The 19491-nt window shown below is 35.1% G+C and overlaps 1 protein-coding gene and 1 long non-coding RNA gene across 4 annotated transcripts in view; one reads left to right on the top strand and one right to left on the bottom strand.

Annotated features, from left to right (window-relative positions):
• Positions 1–19491, top strand: part of LOC105388826 — a 77234-nt gene that overhangs the window by 44804 nt on the left and 12939 nt on the right. For 2 of the 3 annotated variants that reach the window (XM_048629368.1, XM_048629367.1), the window contains exons 3-4: positions 12091–12136; positions 17664–17790. In XM_048629368.1, the coding sequence (XP_048485325.1) occupies positions 12091–12136; positions 17664–17790 (173 nt within the window). Of the gene's footprint in view, positions 1–9154; positions 9406–12090; positions 12137–17663; positions 17791–19491 lie in introns of those variants that run through there. The other variant, XM_011559832.3, reaches the window with a different exon arrangement.
• On the bottom strand, positions 8520–9544 carry LOC125490366. Its single transcript, XR_007267632.1, has 2 exons — positions 9492–9544; positions 8520–9159 (listed from the first exon to the last, which is right to left on the bottom strand). It is a non-coding gene; the product is annotated as an uncharacterized LOC125490366 (long non-coding RNA).

Below are 19491 nucleotides of genomic sequence, written 5' to 3'. Positions count from 1 at the left end.
CAGAATTTCCTGTTTTCGTAAAGGGCGACAGCAAGATTCGAAGATTTACAACATGGTGGCACATCTCTTAAAAAATCCTGAAGTATCCTGTATATTATCCAACATCAAATAATTTGTAATTAACCCTATTGTACGTCAGTTTTATTTTTATATTGATAGATTTGAGTTTGATATATTTACATACGTAGTTTTATGGGTCACTTTGCGTAGCGGTTTATTGCAACAACTTATAAAACACTGTGTAAAATCGCTAATATCGATAGTTTTTTTCATTCATGTAAATAAATATACCTTCGTCAGTGTTCAGTAGGTCGAATAACAGGCCCAGATATAGAAGTGTCCGGTCTGAATTCTCGTCTTCACCTAAACACCTGTAAGCAAAGGTATTCCGAACAAAATGCAAACAAAGCGTGCCTAATATTTGCGTATGAATTTGAAAAAACAGCATATCTACACGCAAATGTATACATAATATACATAAATATTTGTGCTCGTGAAGTCTGACCGTGCTCTCGCATTAATTAAGAATCGAGATTTTACAACGAAAATGTTTGTTGTGCCGGGAAGAATTCTTACAAAAGTGCTTAGAACGCACGTTAAACATATTTTAAAGATGGCAATAAAATTCAAAATGTCTACATCTTTGTTTGAAATGTCTTAAAGTTTGTTTTGTACTTGAACAATGATTATTTTATTGAATACCCTGCTGTAGATACAGAGTGTAGCAAAAGTTTTATTCTAATAGGAAACATGTTTATGAACCCTATGCATTCAAAATACTCTTAGAACTCCAGGATCTTGTATAAATTGTCATTTTGTGTCATAGTTCACCAAAAATTCTGGTTTACAACAGCATCAATGTACCAGGCTATCATAGAAGCAAGCAAGCCATTGACCTCAACTGCACAAGCACGCAGAGTGGAAGGTGCTAATGTTGTTGACGTACAGAAGGGGTCTTGCTAAATGCAACTCTTGAGGTATTATGTCCTGCTCCTGCTTAATTCATGAGTGTCTTTTACCTATAATTGTAGACATGGCTTCCTTCCCCAAAAATGATTGTTTATATCAGGTAGTAAAAATCTGGTGAGCGAAAATTCAGAAAATTATACTATCTCATGTAAAACGCTATCTAAGCGTTGCCTGCATGGTCCACTTTTTATTTGTAGCTTTCAGATTCAACTACTTTTCGGTCCGCCAAAGTCCAATGTTCCAAACAAACGACAACATGTAAAATTAAGCTTGCGGTCAGTCTATTCCGGGATGGTGCTAAATGAACGGAAAATCCGTTTTCTCAGGTAATTACCATCCTTTGGATAGATTTTCAATGACCTTTTTTGTCCCCTCTCGTGTCTGGCGGCTCCAAGCCTCGTAAGGTCAACTGCACTTGACGAGTTCTCGTCTCTGTGGATATTATGTGAGTTGAAGTCATTAAATCACATTATTATTTGCCGAGTAGTTTCGCGGCGAGGTATGTGCTTCGCAAACACACGGGTCACTTCTTGTCTGGTTTTTGCTGGCTCATGCATAGTTTTGTTAATTTGAATTTACACAGTGTTGATTGTGGACACGATCACATCAACATTGTTTTGGGTAGGTTAGGAAGGAGCTTTTAAAACTTCATAAGTCTGCCTATACATAGATGTTTAAATAGAGAGTAGGTATTATCTATGTTTAACTTACTTGGTCGAAAAGCTATGTATGTATAGTATGTTACCTTTTGGCACAGTCGTCTCATAATTAATGAGCTACGGGCTATTTTTTATCATTTTATTGTGAGAAAGTTGTCGGGTAAGTGGTCAACCCGACTCACACTCGTCACTCGTCAGATGTTTTCAAGCTGCCTTTGACTAGGCTATCTGACTGCTGCCGAAACTAAGCATGGTTATCATGTGTAGGTAGAAAGCTTCTGACACTAGGTTTGAGACTGTATTCGTTATTGTTATAATATTATATTTATGTTCAAAAGAGCATTCACAATCCGGACAGGAATGCACCGCGCCACTTCGTCACTGGTTAGAGCCTGAACGAAGAACAACGGTTTGCACTTTGCACCTTTTGTTCTCAAACTTCAAGTAAGTGTCTGCACAAAATCCTCTAATTATTGTGTGCATTTATTTGCATTAAATCTCCGAAGAATCAGCTTGATTAAACAAAGCATCAATGTTTCTTTTAAGTAGTTTTTCATCCGAGCTTTGTATCGCCTTTGCATCTTATCTTCCAGATTCCAAGGGATTTAAAATTATTTGAAATGGATTCTGTAATAGCAAAACTTTCCGGGTTTATACATGATATATTGATATTTAAATCTTAGGTTCACTTTACTTCTGTATCTTGAACGTCAAATTAATAATGGACTTAACAACAATTATATTTTTCGCATAGATAAGTAAATAAAAAACGTGATCTTGACCCTTCTCTAGTAAACAAATTAAATCGTTATCTCAGTTCGTTAATTAGATTAGCAGTTTCATAATTACTGAGCTCTTGAGCGAATGTTTCATGAGTAACCGTTCACAAATCAAAGGCAAGTTTTAAACACATACCCTCAAATTCAAAGATCGTATTGTAAATTTACAAAAAGGTTAAAATTTACTTTGAACATGAGTTTCGACTCTTTCGTCAAAATATTGAAATTCGTATATCACACTGCACCTTTAAACTTATTTTAAAGTGATTAAAAGCTCTATCAAATAAAGAATATTCTATCTATCTATCTATAAATCCGAGGGTTGCATAGAACAGAGCGGAAACATGGTAAATACATATTGCAGTGCACTTTTATACAATATTTAAGAACCAGTTAGACTGCGACACGAGTAGATCATCGATTAGATAAAAGAAGAAGGAGCCTCAACGACATAACAGGTGTAGGTAATGCAATCAGCCGTCACATCTATGAATTTTCACACATTTCATGAGCCCTATCGCGAAGTCAAGACGATGTAACATTTACGAAGTAATTAGTGTCAAAATAAATACAATTTGAAACCGAAAATGATTGTCAAAAAAAAATTGCCGGAGCCAGTTTGAAAAACAATACGTTACTAGAAACTAATGACTCTGTATTCGTATCAATTTTTATTTCAAAAGATTATAGTTATACCTAAAACCGTCAATAAAGTCCATTCTAAAAAACAACCTAATGCCATTCGTGAGAGTTATTGAAACAATTTGTAAAAGCAGACATGTGAATCACGGTGTGAGTTTTATTAGTTTTAGCACTTAAATCCTTGTGCGCGACAGTACCTAGTTAATTGGGACGTCAAGTTCATTGACACTTCGATGGGCCAAATAGCTGTAGTCATATGGGCTGCACGCACGCATCAGATCTGTTCTCACTAGACCTGCAGTTTGGTCAATTCAATATTACGTAAAATCCTTCACTAAGTATTTTTTTTATTGTAGAAAGCGCAGGAAATTTTAGCTTTAACTGTAGGTATATGATGTGTTCTTAAAAATAAGACACAAAAAATTTAAAAATTAAAAATTTAAACATATTTTCATATCTACCTATCATAATTTCGGAAGTGTTTATTATCTTCGATATCTGCGTGAAAACTATTAGGATAAGTGTTACAAAATTCATGGTTATTTGATTTTTGAGGGCCATCAGAGATTAGATGGTAATAGGAAGGAATTACATTCAACCCGGCGACCAATATAAATATTCTTTTAGCTCGATCACTGAATACCTAATATAATTATGAATTGTTTAATTATTATTAGTTCACATAATATTCATTTGAATTAATGAACATTCTAAGAGCCCATGGGGAACAAACCCTGTAGACTCATCAAAAAGTGTCATCAATGAGCTAGTAGAAAACAAACTTAGAGTGGCACTTGTCGAATGTGCACAGCCTATAAAAGATTCAAGATACGAAGCTCACAAAGTCACAGTATGTAAAAATAACTTGACTAGTTTACCCATCTGTGGTGCTGATGTTCATAAAAGTGTACAATTAGTCGATTATGCAATCGAGTGAAATATTGAATTAGTTATTTGAATGTGGACACTAAATGGGTTTTATTTGTTTAATGGCCCTTGAGTTTCTGTTCGTATTTCTTTTGCATTGAATAAATTAATGTTTGTCTTTTCTAAAACTATACCGTTAACTCCGGAACGACTTTGACTTTAAGCGCCACAACGTTTCCCTCAGTCTTCCTCAAACATCTGGAAACAAAAGCGAAATATTTCTGATTTAAAAGGCCTAAGTGTATATACGTTCGTAGTTTATTTTACGACGGACTTACTAGTTTCTTAAAAGTTTTCCTCATTCCTGGGTTATAAAACTGTAAAAGAAAACATTGAAAGTAGCGATGTTGCAACTGATAAATCGATAATAATTCGATTAACAACATTCCTTAGCTGATCTTATCATTGCATTATCACTACCGCGTGAGCTAGTCAATACAAACAAACATTGATTCACCATTAAGATATTATAATTGTTTGATACGCCAAAAAGGTTTATTTTAATATTCTGCATGTCATGAATTGTATCTAAAATATCAAAAAAAGATAATGAAAAATATCGATATAAAAATACAATTTTAATATTTTTTTAATGAAAATTATGCATAATGTTCATAATATGGTTATCAGGTAGGTCCCATTGGATGGGGGACCGACTTCCATAGTTTATTTTCAGGGCGCTTGCGTGCTTCAAACGGCACACTAAGCCGTGGGTCCCGGTTGCTGTTTCAGCAGCAGTCGTTAAGCCTAGTCAGAGGCCTTCGGGCAGCTTGAAAACATCGGACAGTAAATTGCCTACTTATCAGACAACTCTCTCAGCACAAGCTTGCTTGTGTTGGGGTCCACCAATCCGCACTAGTCCAGTGTGGTGGACTAGTTCTGAAACACCCTTTCTTCATTGGAAGGAGACCCGTGCAGCAGTGGGGGCGTGATGGTCTGTGATAATGAATGTCAGATACCGGTTAAATTTGATCTATCATTTAGGCAAACGTTAATGTTTACGTGAAGTTATACCTGTCTATAAATAATATTGTAGTGGATGTCTGTTTGTCGACTGGCGCCTCCGCAAGTAATTGCTCAAACAAACCGACGTCGGATTTGTTGAGGTACTTATCTAGTTTCAGCACTTACGGTGGATGTAAGGTTTTAGGAATTTGATGAATATTTTAGTTTTTAGAAAAAAGTTTATTTTTTGAAAAGATGATACACATGACGTGTCTTATATGGCATCCGGCTAAGTAAATACATATTCTAGAAGGAGCCAATTTTCGTGATTCTGAAATAATATTATGTTATTAGGCTGAAACATATTTTGTATAATATGAGATATTCGTATTATCGCACCTCGCGTCGGCGTTTATTATGATCGCTAGTTTCGACCCTAATATTCAGTCCAATAATAAGATAAGATCTTTTTTCTCCTGCCCTCTTCCCAGTTCGGCCTCCTCGTACTTCGGCGCCAGGATATTCTATCCCGGGTTGTCGATGTGGTCAGGTTTTAGGCTTTCATACCTTTCTCGATATTGCTGGTCGTCCTATTTCTCTCGATTGACTTGGGATGTGCATGGCTTTCTTTACCGCGTAGTCATCTTCTCGCCTCATAACATGCCCAAACCACCTCAGTCGGGTTTCCTTTAACTTCTCTGCGATTGGTGATAATATTCAGTTCAATAATGCGGTTTGGAAAACATTATTTTTTTACTATAAGATACCAAAAATAAATACATAATGTATATATGCTTTATGTTCACAAGAAACACAACAGTGTTGTATAATACATAATATAAAAACACAAAAACTAGTTGCATATTTACCACTCATGGCGTCAAGAGGACTTTGAGACTTCATTTTTACTCAGAAAACCTTTATGAGTACACATTTCATATATTTACATCTAGTGTTTGCAGTTTTAAGTCAACATTTTCAGCTCTTTTCCCTTGTAATAAGATGGTACGATATCAAAGGACAATATCGCACCTCGACTATGCTCTTGACCTGAGTGTAGGAAAGGCGTGATCATATCAATCAAAGTTGCGTCATTTTATAATATTGTCTGACACAAAAGATTTTCCGCATATCTTTACAATAATATAAAGGTTTAATGACTGTTGATGACGTATTTTGGTTGGGTAACCCAAACTAATAACACGTGTAAAATATGTAGAAAACAATGAAATCGAACATGACAAAATCATCAGAAATGAAATGGAAAAAAGCAAATGACCGTAATATGAAAACGAAAGTGCATTGTTTAGCTCGTACCTCACTTGTGTGTACTTGTACAATTGTACATTGTACAATAAGAGTAAAACCAAGTTACAGTAAAGAATTGTCCCTTACTATAGCATATTCAACCAAACGTTACAACTTGTCGGTTCCTTTGAGAGTGACTTGACGTGTTGCGAAGGTTCTTGTCCAAACATAAATTTCAGATGCTGGCGCCATCCAGACATACTTGTAGACGCTGGAGACGATAAAGAAGACATCAACAGTCTAAACATAAAAACTAGACACACGTTGAACAGATGTTTAGTTTTATGCAAATACTTTATGCCTAAAAAATTTAATGTAGGTAATTTTTTATATATATAATTTACAGCCTTACAACAACGTCGTAAGTCCCAGATAGATCTAGTTTAAGTTTAAGTAGAATTTAAATGCGCTATCAAAATTTCATGCAAGCCTTGCGGATTCTATGAAAAGTAGGTGAGTCGACAGCATTCGAAAAGTGTTTACAAGTACTAAACAATACAAGGCTAAATTTTTGTATCGAAATTCGAAACTAGTAATCAATAACAATTTAACAAAATATTGACTTTACCTTCGAATTCGACTTCTGCGTTTTAAGAATTACGTAAACACATAACAACATAATTATTCTCAAATGGCGCCAGAATTTTCTTTAACCGATAAACGTTTTTCCGTATAAGGAATTCGTTTCCTCAAGAGGAAATCGTTAGGGCTCCAATTTAATGTCATCAGAATCTGTCATTGAGATGGTCAAGGTAGCTTCGTCAATAATAAAGAAACCAATTGAATTATTGCGATGTTAAGGAGATGATGAAATACATACGTTTGTTCATGAAAGGTACACGTTAATGGTAACTAGGTACCTTTAGATTTCAACAGGTGTTACAAACTACTCCCTTTCCTTTCTCGACGAATGAGTTTCAATAGAGGAGACATCATTTTGTCAACGTCTGAACCTTTTCTCATTGGTTATTTTATGTTAGTTAAACGCTATATTTTTTATAAATATATTTAGAAAATTAATAAACGTAACATCCATCAGGCAATGTTCGGCTTCTCACCATTTCGTCCTCGGCGACCTCACGGGCCAGAAGGGGGAAATTTTGTCAGTGTCACTGACCCCGGAAGACGGAAGTCGTGTATTTGGACGAGTTTAAAACACACGTTGCTCAATCAAAAGTAAACAGACACTTCATTGATGCGCCGTGAATTGTTATCGCGACAAACAATGTACCTAATTGGGATCGTTAACAACGTAGAACGCATTCAAATTAGGAATTATTTTACAACGCCGCTTGTGCTCTTCGATAAGCAGTTTTTTGGCTGGTTTAGTTTAATTTTCTTTTCATTAACTAAATTAGGTTTCATCTTACAGCATGTACGTATTATTTTCCACTTATACCTATGTACCGGTAGGTTTGGTATTGTATGGTGCTCATCGTCTACTATCTCCAGTAGTCAGTCCATAATAAGAATAGATATCTTATCATCATCGTAATGCTGTAAGATTACCACCACCTAAAATTAGCAATTAAAAATCCATAACTTGTATGGATCTGTCAGAAGTTTGACAGGCGAACGACGCTGCTTGGATTGTTAATTGCTAATATGTTGACAGTGGTACGGTATCTGGCCTTCCCAAGCAGAGCCACTCCATAGTAGTTACATTCAGTTGATACTGAAAAGTCCACAACTACAAGTAGATCTAAAACACTATGGAATCATATTATGGAATGGACTTTGCGCTCGCGCCATATCAAAAGTATTTGCTGACCGTGGAATAGGAGTAAACAAACACAGTCTGTTCAGATGAAACTGGTTGCCATTGTGACAATGACATGTCTCAGGTAGTAAAGAACTGCTTACTTTGTTGACAGATGACATGGTTACAAGGACTTTTTAAGTCTCTAACTATATTTTTGCTTGTCGTAGTCTTAGGGGACTTTGGTTGTGGTTTTCCGTTCAAAATTAACTTTAAATGAAATCAATAGATTTCTATCAGTTACTGGATAATGACAATGTTAATTCGTTATTAAATAAATTTGCAACTCTTTCGTTAGTAGTGGGCTTTCCTGTTGTAAGGACACTGTGCCCCAAATGAGTAATGGACTTAATAATTTGTACTTTCTTACTACATGAATAGTGATTAATACAATTTCCTTCATTATGTTGGCCGCAAACACCAGCTACACTGAACAGTAAAAGTTGTGTCAATATTTGAACAAGTTGTTAAAATATAAAGGCGTGACGGAGGCAGACACAAAAAATATATTTGTGTGTAAAAGTACATTCATAGGTGTATTATAAATTATAATTTATTTCGCATTAAGTAATAAATCAGTGGAGAATTCCACATGTTCTAATAAGCAAATATCCCGCGAATCACGAACTCAAAGATAAAGGTGTTGTAGCAGTAATAGAAGCACACAATACTAAGGAATACAACTCAAGGAGCGAGGTACGCGCATTAACCTATTTAGATAAAGCACCGGCCACACTGTGGCCCCGCGCCAGCCGGCAGGTGCCAACTCGCACTCTCGCCAGTTCCAGGAAAAACAAACTCTAAACCCAGCTTGTAACATTTCATCAACGTCTTCAAGGGTCCAGCAGCGCCCGTGAAAACGTGAGTGAAAACTTTACAAAGCCTCCACCCACACAGCGGCGCGACGCACACAACAAAAAAGTTCAGCTCATAAGTTTATAATCACACGAGGTTTTTATCTCGCAGTGTTTGAGTGACCGCGGAGCAGCGCGGATGTCTCACCGCAGCCGAGCCATGCCGCGCGGACATGAAAATTAAAAAAACAACTGCCAGCCAGTTCTAACCCAAACAGTTCCCGCCCTCAAAAAGGTTAAACGCAGTGCTCTATTTTTGAATTTTCTAACGGACTGGACCGTCGGAAAACTGTCTCCCTGAAGTGATGTGAAAGTACCTGTAAAAATACGCTTTTCAATTTACTTGTGCCTGGTAATTAACAAAAGCGATTGTTTAGGATTAAAGGTGCAAAAGTATACTGTTTTGAGTGTTTTGTTCCTTTGAATGCGCAGTGTGTTGAAAAATTATTACGTAAAAGTGAGTTGTTCAGTTTTTCTAAAGGGAAGGCGGCCGACCAATTCAGTTAGATGTGTGTTTTACATAATCTACAACGGAACACAACATGACGGCAAAGATCGGCTATGTAAGTTAACAATTAATAATTTAATTTAATTAACAATAATTAATTTAAAAACATCATGTAATTCGTGCGCCGTATTAACGTTATACCTTTTATCACTTTGTTTTTAACTGATAACCACCACAGCTTGTCCACAATTGACTATAAATTTTGTTGTGAATGGAATATTTATTAACATATCAATATAGATTCCAATAAAGATTACATTGATAATATAATACACCGAGTCTCGATTGCAGCCACTCATCTAAGTAACTAAGTAAATTATGTATTATAACAAATCACTTAGTGTGTGTTATTTATTACAATTAAACTTTAAGAGTTCATTATTATGTTGGTTTATATGTCTCTCTGTTATATGCAAAGAATTTTTTAAATATACCTGAGCAGGTATAATATAATTTGGAGATTTTTTTTTTATATTTTATTCGAAGTTTTGAAAATTAACGTTTTGTGCGAAAAAGGGTTTTCTTTACCATCCACGTTTTCCAGCAACCACATGTTACTTATGTTTTCAAGTTGTAAATTTTCTGTAATCATACGGATTACACTATTAATATTATTGATATCAATATTTTAATATTTAGCGAGAAACGCTTTATTGCTATAATACATTGTACAATATTATACATGGGGGATGGGGGGTAATAAAACCCCCTGAGTCACCTTATAATTGCTGACTACACGAATACTTATTTACTGCTTTATAATATAATATGTGTTAAATAAGATATCTGGAACGGCATATGCTAAGCAAACTTGGCAACCACTATTTACAAACGAGAACTGATGATCCTATCTACAAATCGAATGCAAAATAAATAAAATCTATCATTGTATGTCCTAAACTTTCCTAGTAGGTACTGAACAGTAAGCTAAACGACCCGCGGTGGACCAGCGTAGGTACCTATATAGTGCGTTGGTGCAAGCCTATGTCGGTAGATACACTGCATTTTTTCATACTTGGCATTAAAAGTGAACAATCTGAGTGTAGCTCGCTACCCGCTTTTCCATAATAGATGCTATCTAATTAGTTTACTAATTTTATATATTTTCCAATCGTCCTATCATGCAAAGATACTTGAAAACATTTTTACATGGGATATTTATAATATAATAAATGGTTAGTAATGCAGTTTTGTCGTAGAGTGTGTTATTTAAACTCAATATGACGAAAGTGTGGGATATTATCTTCCGAAGGCATTAATTTATCTATTTAGTTCAAGCCAAGTAAGTAAGTAACGATAAAGAATATATTTATGATTAGTACAATTTCACTGTGTTTTTATCACTTATTTTGTATCTGATCTGGCACATTTTAGATAAAATTATACTCGTAAGAATACTTTGCCGTACTTGAGGTCACTTATAATTTACAGCTTTTAAATCCTACAAAATTCAAATCCATTTCCTAAAGATCGATGATTCAGAACATACGTCAGTTAGTACTAAAACGAAATTCTTTAATAATAATAATTCGCTAAACGAGACTTCCCGACAATACCCGTGTGACGTATCGACTGTACCTTATACTCGTATAAGACTAGCTGTTCCCGCGAGCTTCGCTTCGCCTTAAAAAGTTTTCCCGTGGGAATTCCGGGATAAAAAGTAGCCTATGTTCTCTCTCAGGGTCTAGACTATATGTATACCAAATTACATTCAAATCCGTTCAGTAGTTTTGGCGTGAAAGAGTAACAGACAGACAGACAGACACAGTTACTTTCGCATTTATAATATTATATAGGATTAGCATAAATAACACGTCTGGCACACCCTGAGATAAATTATCTGACTACCTCACTCTTTGACCACGGTCACGAACCATAGACCAGCTGTAGTATCATTCAACAAGCTAAGAATAATAAGATTTCAGCGAACAGAATAGATAGTAGTATCAGGTACATATGTACTGAATAGCACTGAAGCTTCCTTCATAAGATCTTCATTGAAAATTGTATCAGGCAATCTAAAGTCGATTGACGACTTGTATTAGAAAGATTTTCATACATCATGTTCAGCGACATTCATTTCAGTACAAGTGCACTCGTATCAATTTATTTTTTATATTAGTACACCTATGTTGCAGTTTATTTTTATCACAACACTGATAGCCTGCTGTCCCAAAACTGCCAACAATATTTTTTTATTATTACGTGCAAAATTTATAAAATATGAAACATTTCTACAGTAACTATGGCGCTAATAGTTTTTCGTATAAGATTTTACCTTGCCATATACATATATATTTAAAATTATATATTATGAATAAAATATTATATGTAAATGTGGTTAAGAAAACACATCAGCTTCGTAGTAAATAAACTAAAGTAAATAGTCCGTTGTTTATACTTTCCATTGTCAAGATGTGTACCTACTCAAATTATAGATTGTTTTGATATTCACAAGGTTTCAAAAGGTAGTAACGCTACTTTTGTGACAATATATAATGTAATATTTGGTAAGATCTAGATAAATAAGAATACACCGTGTTCCCAGCTAAAATGCAAGTTCTCAAAAAATATAGCTATAAAAGACATAACTCGTCACTGTTAACAATTTTAACTTTTGTTCTTAGACTTTTATCTTTATCTTATGTATTAAATTAATTGTTCGAAATTGTCGACTTTAGTGTATAGTTAGGCACCTAATAATAATTTGTTTAATTAAAATTGTTTCCTTTGCTTGCAGGTTACCACAGCTTGCCGTCTCTGCAAAGATATTGTGCCTCCTGATGGTAAGCGAACTAAACTTTTATATTACTCATCTTGAAACAAGCTTGTACTCAGTGCATTTTACTCATTCAAAAACGGCAAGCCACCCCGACTACCCTTCGGGCATTGCAGTCGTGAGTGAGGGATTACATGTGTTTGTGTATTGTATGTATCATGAACAAATTTGAAATAAAAAATTAATGTGATACGAACAAAACAATTTCAGTCTACACAACGGCTTAGTAACTAACTAAAATAATTGTTACTGTGGATAATAATTTAGCCCCACTTGCACAAACATATTAAATCTAGATTTAGTGTTAAATCTCGATTTAGTGTCAAATTTTATATGGACTGACGTTTCTTAAATCGAGATTTGACACTAATTCTAGATTTAATATGTTTCTGCAAGTGGCCCTTAATGATTAAAAGTAAAATCCGTTTGTAGTTTTTTCTGAAAGAATAACTATTTACAATATTAAAGAAATACATTTTTAAGCGTTTTAAAGAAAATCGACCAACTGCTGAGGCACATAAAATACCTTCCTATTACAAAACGAGTTACCAAATCATATAGTATAATCAAATTTTGTACATACCTACCTTTTTACTCGTGTTTAGGAAGTCAGTGTCGTAATGATATCGCAACTCGTAAAACCTAATCGATTATTTTAATGTTCTCTTGATTGTTGCTAAAGGTTATCGAGCACGTAAACTTTATTTCTATCAGTGGGCCTATCAAAGACGACCTTGTATTCTTTAGTATTTGACGATCAAAAAAACTTTAGGAATTGGACTTATTAACAAACTCACTAATAAAATTCCACCCTGTATAGTAAGCGTACACCTACACCATATTTACCTATTTATTTATACAGGGTGTTAATAAAGCGTTTAATAAGAATCAGTGAGGTGACTCAAGGGGTCATAGTAAACAACATTTTAAAATTCTGGATAAGTAAATTTTATCCTGCGAACTTTATTGGTCCTGAGTCCTGACTTATTACTATAACGTGTAAGTAATTATAGTTTTTGGTCCACGATTTTCCAAAAGTTGTTTAGTATAACCCCTAGAACCGCCTTTTTTTCGGATATTATATGATCTATACCATTTTGCAACACCCTGTATAGTGTTTATAGCCGTTTAAGCCCGGCTGCTATCATTTACGTAGATTGAGCCTCGCACACTACACGGGGCTTGATTAAGAAATTTCCTTCCAATCAACTTTATATTGAACAGCTCCTGCGAATAAGGGGGTCACTCCGGATTTACGGATAAGGGGGGACTTCTCTTAGTTTTCGCTGTCAAAGTTTAAGCTCAGCGGCCGCTACACGGGTTTGTTATCTCACTCTGTCTGTTTTTTTAGCAAAATCATCATAATAATAAATTATAATTAGGTAAGTATAGGCATTTTTCAGTAGTTGGTACATAATATCGTAATCCTATTAGATGATTTATACTTTTAACAATTACCTAGAAGCTTAAGGTGTCATTAAAAATTAAAATAATATATTGGATAACTTGATAAGGCGATAAAAGATATAATAAATATTACATAAATGAAATATAATTAATACGATTACTCCGCTATCCTATTTCCTAACAACTAGCATCTGTCTAGCTGGTCACTATAGCTTTTGAAAAACTAAGATTTTTGGAGCTTTTTAGCCCCCTGGTGGAAAAAGAGGCGTGTTATAGTTTTTATGTCGACGTCTGTGGTAGCGTAGGTCCCAAACGGCTGAACCGATATTCGTTTTGTTTTTGAGGGTGATAGTAATTCATGATGTTATTATGATGTGTCTGAAAGGGTAATTTCAGTCTTACGATTTGACGTAATTTTTTATCACTATTAAATATTACATAATAATATTAATTTAGATACTTATGTGTCTGCTTTACTGATAGTGTTACCTGGGTGACCAGTAGACTGTCAGATGTTATCTGCTTGTCGCAATCTGTTGTCACTAGCGACCACACACAAGTCGTGATATGATAACACTGTCGCTCCATTTTTTATACATATACATAACATCGTGTTTATATTGGCTTTTCATTTTTTATGTACGTAATAGTAGCGAAACCTTATAAACACGGTATTAGATTTTAGGTAAAACGGTTAAAACAATTTGCATTATATCTGTTAATATAAATATAAATGGTTAGACTTAAATAGTAACAAACTGTGCGGCAATGAATTTCTAAAGTGTGTTGGTCTCTAGCGTCTGTCGAAAGAAAAGTATTAAAAAAAAATGGTTTGTGCACTCCTTTCATGCGTTGTACATGTTCAATGTATGTAACGATGGTGACTGTTTAAAGAATGTCATACAATAAGATTACTTCACCGGTTATCCCAATACATAACTAATGATCAACGGTTATTTCTACTGAAGCCTTATTTATAACGTAACTTGTGGTTTGTCCTATTAATAAAATACTGCATAAATTATGGTAAACAATAGGCAATTGGTGTGGAATTTGTTTGTTTTTCAATGAATTGGTACTAAGTACCATACCACCACAAACAGACACACATACGATGAATGTATAGAACCTCTTTTCCAATATCTTATTTTGAACCACAACGACTGATACGTCATCTGTAAAGCCCCGAATACGGATAATATAGACCCTCCCCTCTTGATAAGGTTCAGTGTGTCTGATACTATTCAGTCATGCGGTAATGTGCTCAATCGGGTCGAACTAGATAATGTGATGAGCACTGACCTCCGAAGGGAGATTATACAGAGAAACTGCTACAACATCAATGTGATTTTGATGATGGTCAGAATTACTGCCTCAAATCCACTTCAATTATTAATGTAATGTCATACCACAGAAATTTACAGAATCCTAGCTAGACTTATGCATCAGAATCGTAAGAAGCCGAAAACTTAGCGAAACTTTGCAAAGTGTTTTCATTTTCATAGCGAGATTTACCGGCTAAGAAGACATAAGTTAAATATTATGATATTCTGTGTAAAGTTATTTATTTTATTATTTCACATTCTTTTGCATTCTCACCACGCGTCGACGTAAACGATACCATACATTGTAACTTATAACCTCATTATGAATACTTTGTTTGCATATTATAGTAAATTTTAATTAAATATTATAAAGAAGCGTGCCAAGAAACCATTTAATCTACATGAAACAACTATATTAACTCATTTTAGACGCAAAACAACACTTTCTAGGCGTTATAAAGATGTTGCGTTTAATATATTCATTAGGTTTCATTCAAAATCATTCTTATTGGTTTAAAACTAGACCGTTATTTTATATGTAACATTTAGGGACAAACATAATATAACATGAGTGTTGTTTTTTTTAAATCAATAAAATAGCAGCCTTTTATTGCCCTGTGCGAATTCAGATACATTAATAAGTTAGTTATTTACATAATATATGCTCACGACTGTAATCCCCGATTTTCGCTGTATATTTTGTACTCACAGTACAATGTTGTTTTGTTTACATCTTAAAAATTATCTGAGTATTGCGCTGAAAAAATATGAAAAACTACAGTGATTCGGTGAAAATGGTGTGCACAGATATATATTTTGGTCAATCGCTCTTCCGGTAGCTCGGATTGACAATGTATTAAGTATACCATAAATAGATGTCTCGCTCAGCCAACACTATATTCTTATGTAGTTCCGGACACAGTTCAATATAAACTTTTTACAAACCACAACGTTTGAGAAAGTAAAGTCACCTCCTGCTTGAAATACAGTAGCGTATTAAACACTATTTGAATTTTTCCACTCAATCTTAATTCGAGCCGCATAAGTTTTAATTTAGAACGGTAGCTTCCTTGCTTAGGTCTACATATATGAAACTTGACCCCCTACAGCCTACACTGACCGCGGTGGCGTATGCTTTCCCACCTGAATATGACACCGGCCACATATTACCGAAAGGTCCTAAAACCACACGAGCTACAACTGAAAATGGACTGTTTCCTCCCATTTGTAGGGTTTAAATCAGTAGTGTAAAGACGATTTGACGGCTCTTCGAAGGATTAGTCGAGCACGGCTGACCTATTAAGTCGATCGATTGTTTCCTTATTGTAGAGGTAAAGCTTGACTTTTTCAATAATTACTATTTCTTCGATTATGATTGTGTGCCTTATTGTTGCATAGTCAAGGACGTTGATGCCAACAGTTGTATTTTAAATTGGAAAATGTTGATAGGTTTTGTAATATAGTTTTTACGATGACACATTGTTATTAAAGTACATAAGTTAGCAGTTAGTGTTATCGCCACTTAATTGATTTTAACCTTCAAACGTGTGACTAAAGCTAAACTTCTTATGTTATAGGTACTTATTGTAAATTGAGTAACTTATGAATTTTTAAGAATTATTACGGTAAGTAAAAAATATTTCTTTCAGGCTACAGTTGAATCAGTTTTTACGCAGTTTGATAATTTATTTGAAGACTGATCTCTGTTACTTAGCTGTAACTGAAAATACAAACATATAAACTTGTAGGTACCTATTCTTTAAGGTCATAGTTCAAATCGCGCGGAATGTGCAAATTGAAAGGTCATAGAGTGTTCAGTGCAGATGCGACTGTCGATCGATATCTGTGGATCAGTAATGAGACTAATGAGACCGCTGACAACGTCTAGATGGCGCCAGAGAAAGCCGACCATGTGTACCGTTTGTTTTGTGGTGGAATGGGTTACTTCTGGTGTGATTAGATGAGTATCATTATACTTTGACCCTTTGTCCACCAACCCGCACTAGGCCAGCGTGGTGGACTAGGCCTAAATCCCTGCCTTCATTGTAAGGAGACCCGTGCCCCAGCAGTGGGGACGTGATGGGTCGTGATGATGACCCTTTAAGTATTTGGTTTAATACACTCGTGAACAATCAAAAAGTTCCAGTGACAATAGTACCGCATTACTAATCCTAAACGGAAATGAATAGCGTAATCACGCCCCGTCTGCAGTAGGTATTGAAGGATATTTTTGAAAGCGCATCAGAATATTAAAAACAAAAAAAAATATATTTAGATCAAATTTCAAATTACCTAAATAATTTAAAAATGGTTTTGATATTTTGTATGTGAAACTTTTTCATTGCTTGTGAGTTCAACTGATTTATTTTAACCCTTTCCCCAATCTTCAGGGTGTTGCAAAAAGGGTATACTAAACCGAAACCTAAGTATGCAGCATGTTATATTTAAGCCCGGAAATGAAATCAGAATATCAAAATTCGCGAAAAAAAAACCATACAAAAAGAAATTTTGTTTTCGCGAATTTTGAAATTCTGATTTCATTTTCGGGCTAAGAATAACATGCTGTACATGTAACTTTCGGCTTAGTATACCTTTTTTGCAATACCCTGTATTTATCTTTGTGAATCAAAGATAAATACAGGGTATTGCAAAAAAGGCTCTCTTACTCTGTTTTAGTAATATTAAATATCTATATACAGGCTAATGTTACCCCCGCAGGTAGCGATCTGCGGCGCAGTGTCTCTTAAATACCTCTTCATTTTCTTTCTATATACAGGCTGATATAATCTCAACCCCCCGCAGGTGGCGGTTTGCGGCGCGGTGCCGTCGATGGTGCGCTCCGTGCGCCTCTACTCGCAGTGCTCGCACCTCTACGTCAGCGTCAGCGCCAACGGCTCCGTCACCGCCAGGTCCATCGGGAACGATCAACGTGAGTTTACGTCGAAATTGCCTTCTAGGATAGCTGCGGCCTTCTCTGATCTGCGATTCAATGATTCTTTTACACCTGTCTAAACTTCCTTTCGAAGCGTAGAACATTTTCCACCACTCTAGTATTTCGCTACTCTGCAGTATGTTCGTTGACACATTTAAATGTGCTAAATATAAATATGCAGGTAAATAAATGCCAGGGGCGGGATTCGAACCCGCTTGTGATGAGTCGCGGACTCTTGACCGACAGAGCTACCACCGCTCTGATTCAATCGTTGTAAGTAGATACTTTACAGCGACTAACGTGCCTTGTGAGTGAGTTTACTTTTCATAACTTCAGCTACGTAGTCGAAGGCGCGATGTCGTGAGCATCCCTAGCCCAAGAAAAACATAAAAATCTCCTAAGGAGCGCCACAACGCATCTCAGCATTCTTTATCCGGTTGGGTACTATGGGATACGAAAGTTAGTTAGTCCTAAGGGCTTAATTCTGTAGTGTCAACCCGTTTACCCTAAATTGCTAATGATGAAGCAGAAATAGCTAAATACAAATTCGGTGTTATAGATAGACGTTTGACGTATGTATCAAATTTTCATAATATTTGTTAAATGTAGTCAGAGTATAGTGACATAATGATGAATAACGTAATGATGATAGTTATTAGTGTGATTACACAATATTTTAATAAGATACGTAGTTGCTATCTCGATTCTGTTTTATCTTGATGGCTTGTTTCAAAGCCCAAAATTGGTAACATTTTTTCATAATGAGTAGAACAGATACGTGATAATATTTGCAGACATAATAATGTCATCATAATACGATATTATCAGTGTCTGTCGCTGCGCTTTAATTTTGTTGCTGAAACCACTGACCATTTATGATAAATTTGTGTTTCCCTTTCCTTGTTAATGAATAGTTTTCCATGCCGCCATTTTTCCGAACATTTGTTTTTTTTACTAACTTTCAAAGTATGCCTGCATTTGCATTTGCCGTTCAAACAATACAGATGATGATCTAAAATAAAGCCTGATTTAATACTTTGTTAAAAACACAATGTGATATCAGTTTTCAAATCATGATTAAAAAATAAACCTTACAAAAATCTATCTGAAATACATTGTTGCAACGAAAAAATCAGTCTGTATAACTACATATGGGTACTTGCAAACAAAATACGTGCAAAGTCCACATTGTCCAGCCTTGAGCCCACAAGCAGTAAAACACCCTGTATGTATGTACCTACAGGAAAGCTGCTAACAGTTTGTGACCGGTTCTGCTAAACCAATGGCTGTGATGACGAAGTGTCGGTAAAATTTGAAAACTGAGTTGAAAAATCCCTATGAATGTAGGATTCTAGATAGATTTAAATTGTATTTCAACTTCATTTAATCTTATAGAATTCGTATGTGGTAGAGTTTCTACTCAGACTAGAAGAGGAGTTGACCTTCATAAAAAGAGGCTTGCTGCTATTTGAAAATATAGTCATGAAAAACATTTACACAATAAAAACACTATCCAAATAAAAAGTATAAAAGGTTACCCAATTTCAGTAGGTTTTGTATTTGCTAATCAGACTGACGTACTTAATCATAAAATGATGCAAAGTCAAAGTTATTTCCCATATTTTTCATCAATCTTTCCTTCTTCATCGTCAAACTGTCACAAAATGCCAACTAGTTGAGCAGAATGGGGTTACTGGT

This window comes from Plutella xylostella, chromosome 23 (assembly GCF_932276165.1).
Source record: "Plutella xylostella chromosome 23, ilPluXylo3.1, whole genome shotgun sequence".
Taxonomy (NCBI): domain Eukaryota; kingdom Metazoa; phylum Arthropoda; class Insecta; order Lepidoptera; family Plutellidae; genus Plutella; species Plutella xylostella.
This window is presented reverse-complemented; position numbering and strand designations above follow the sequence as displayed.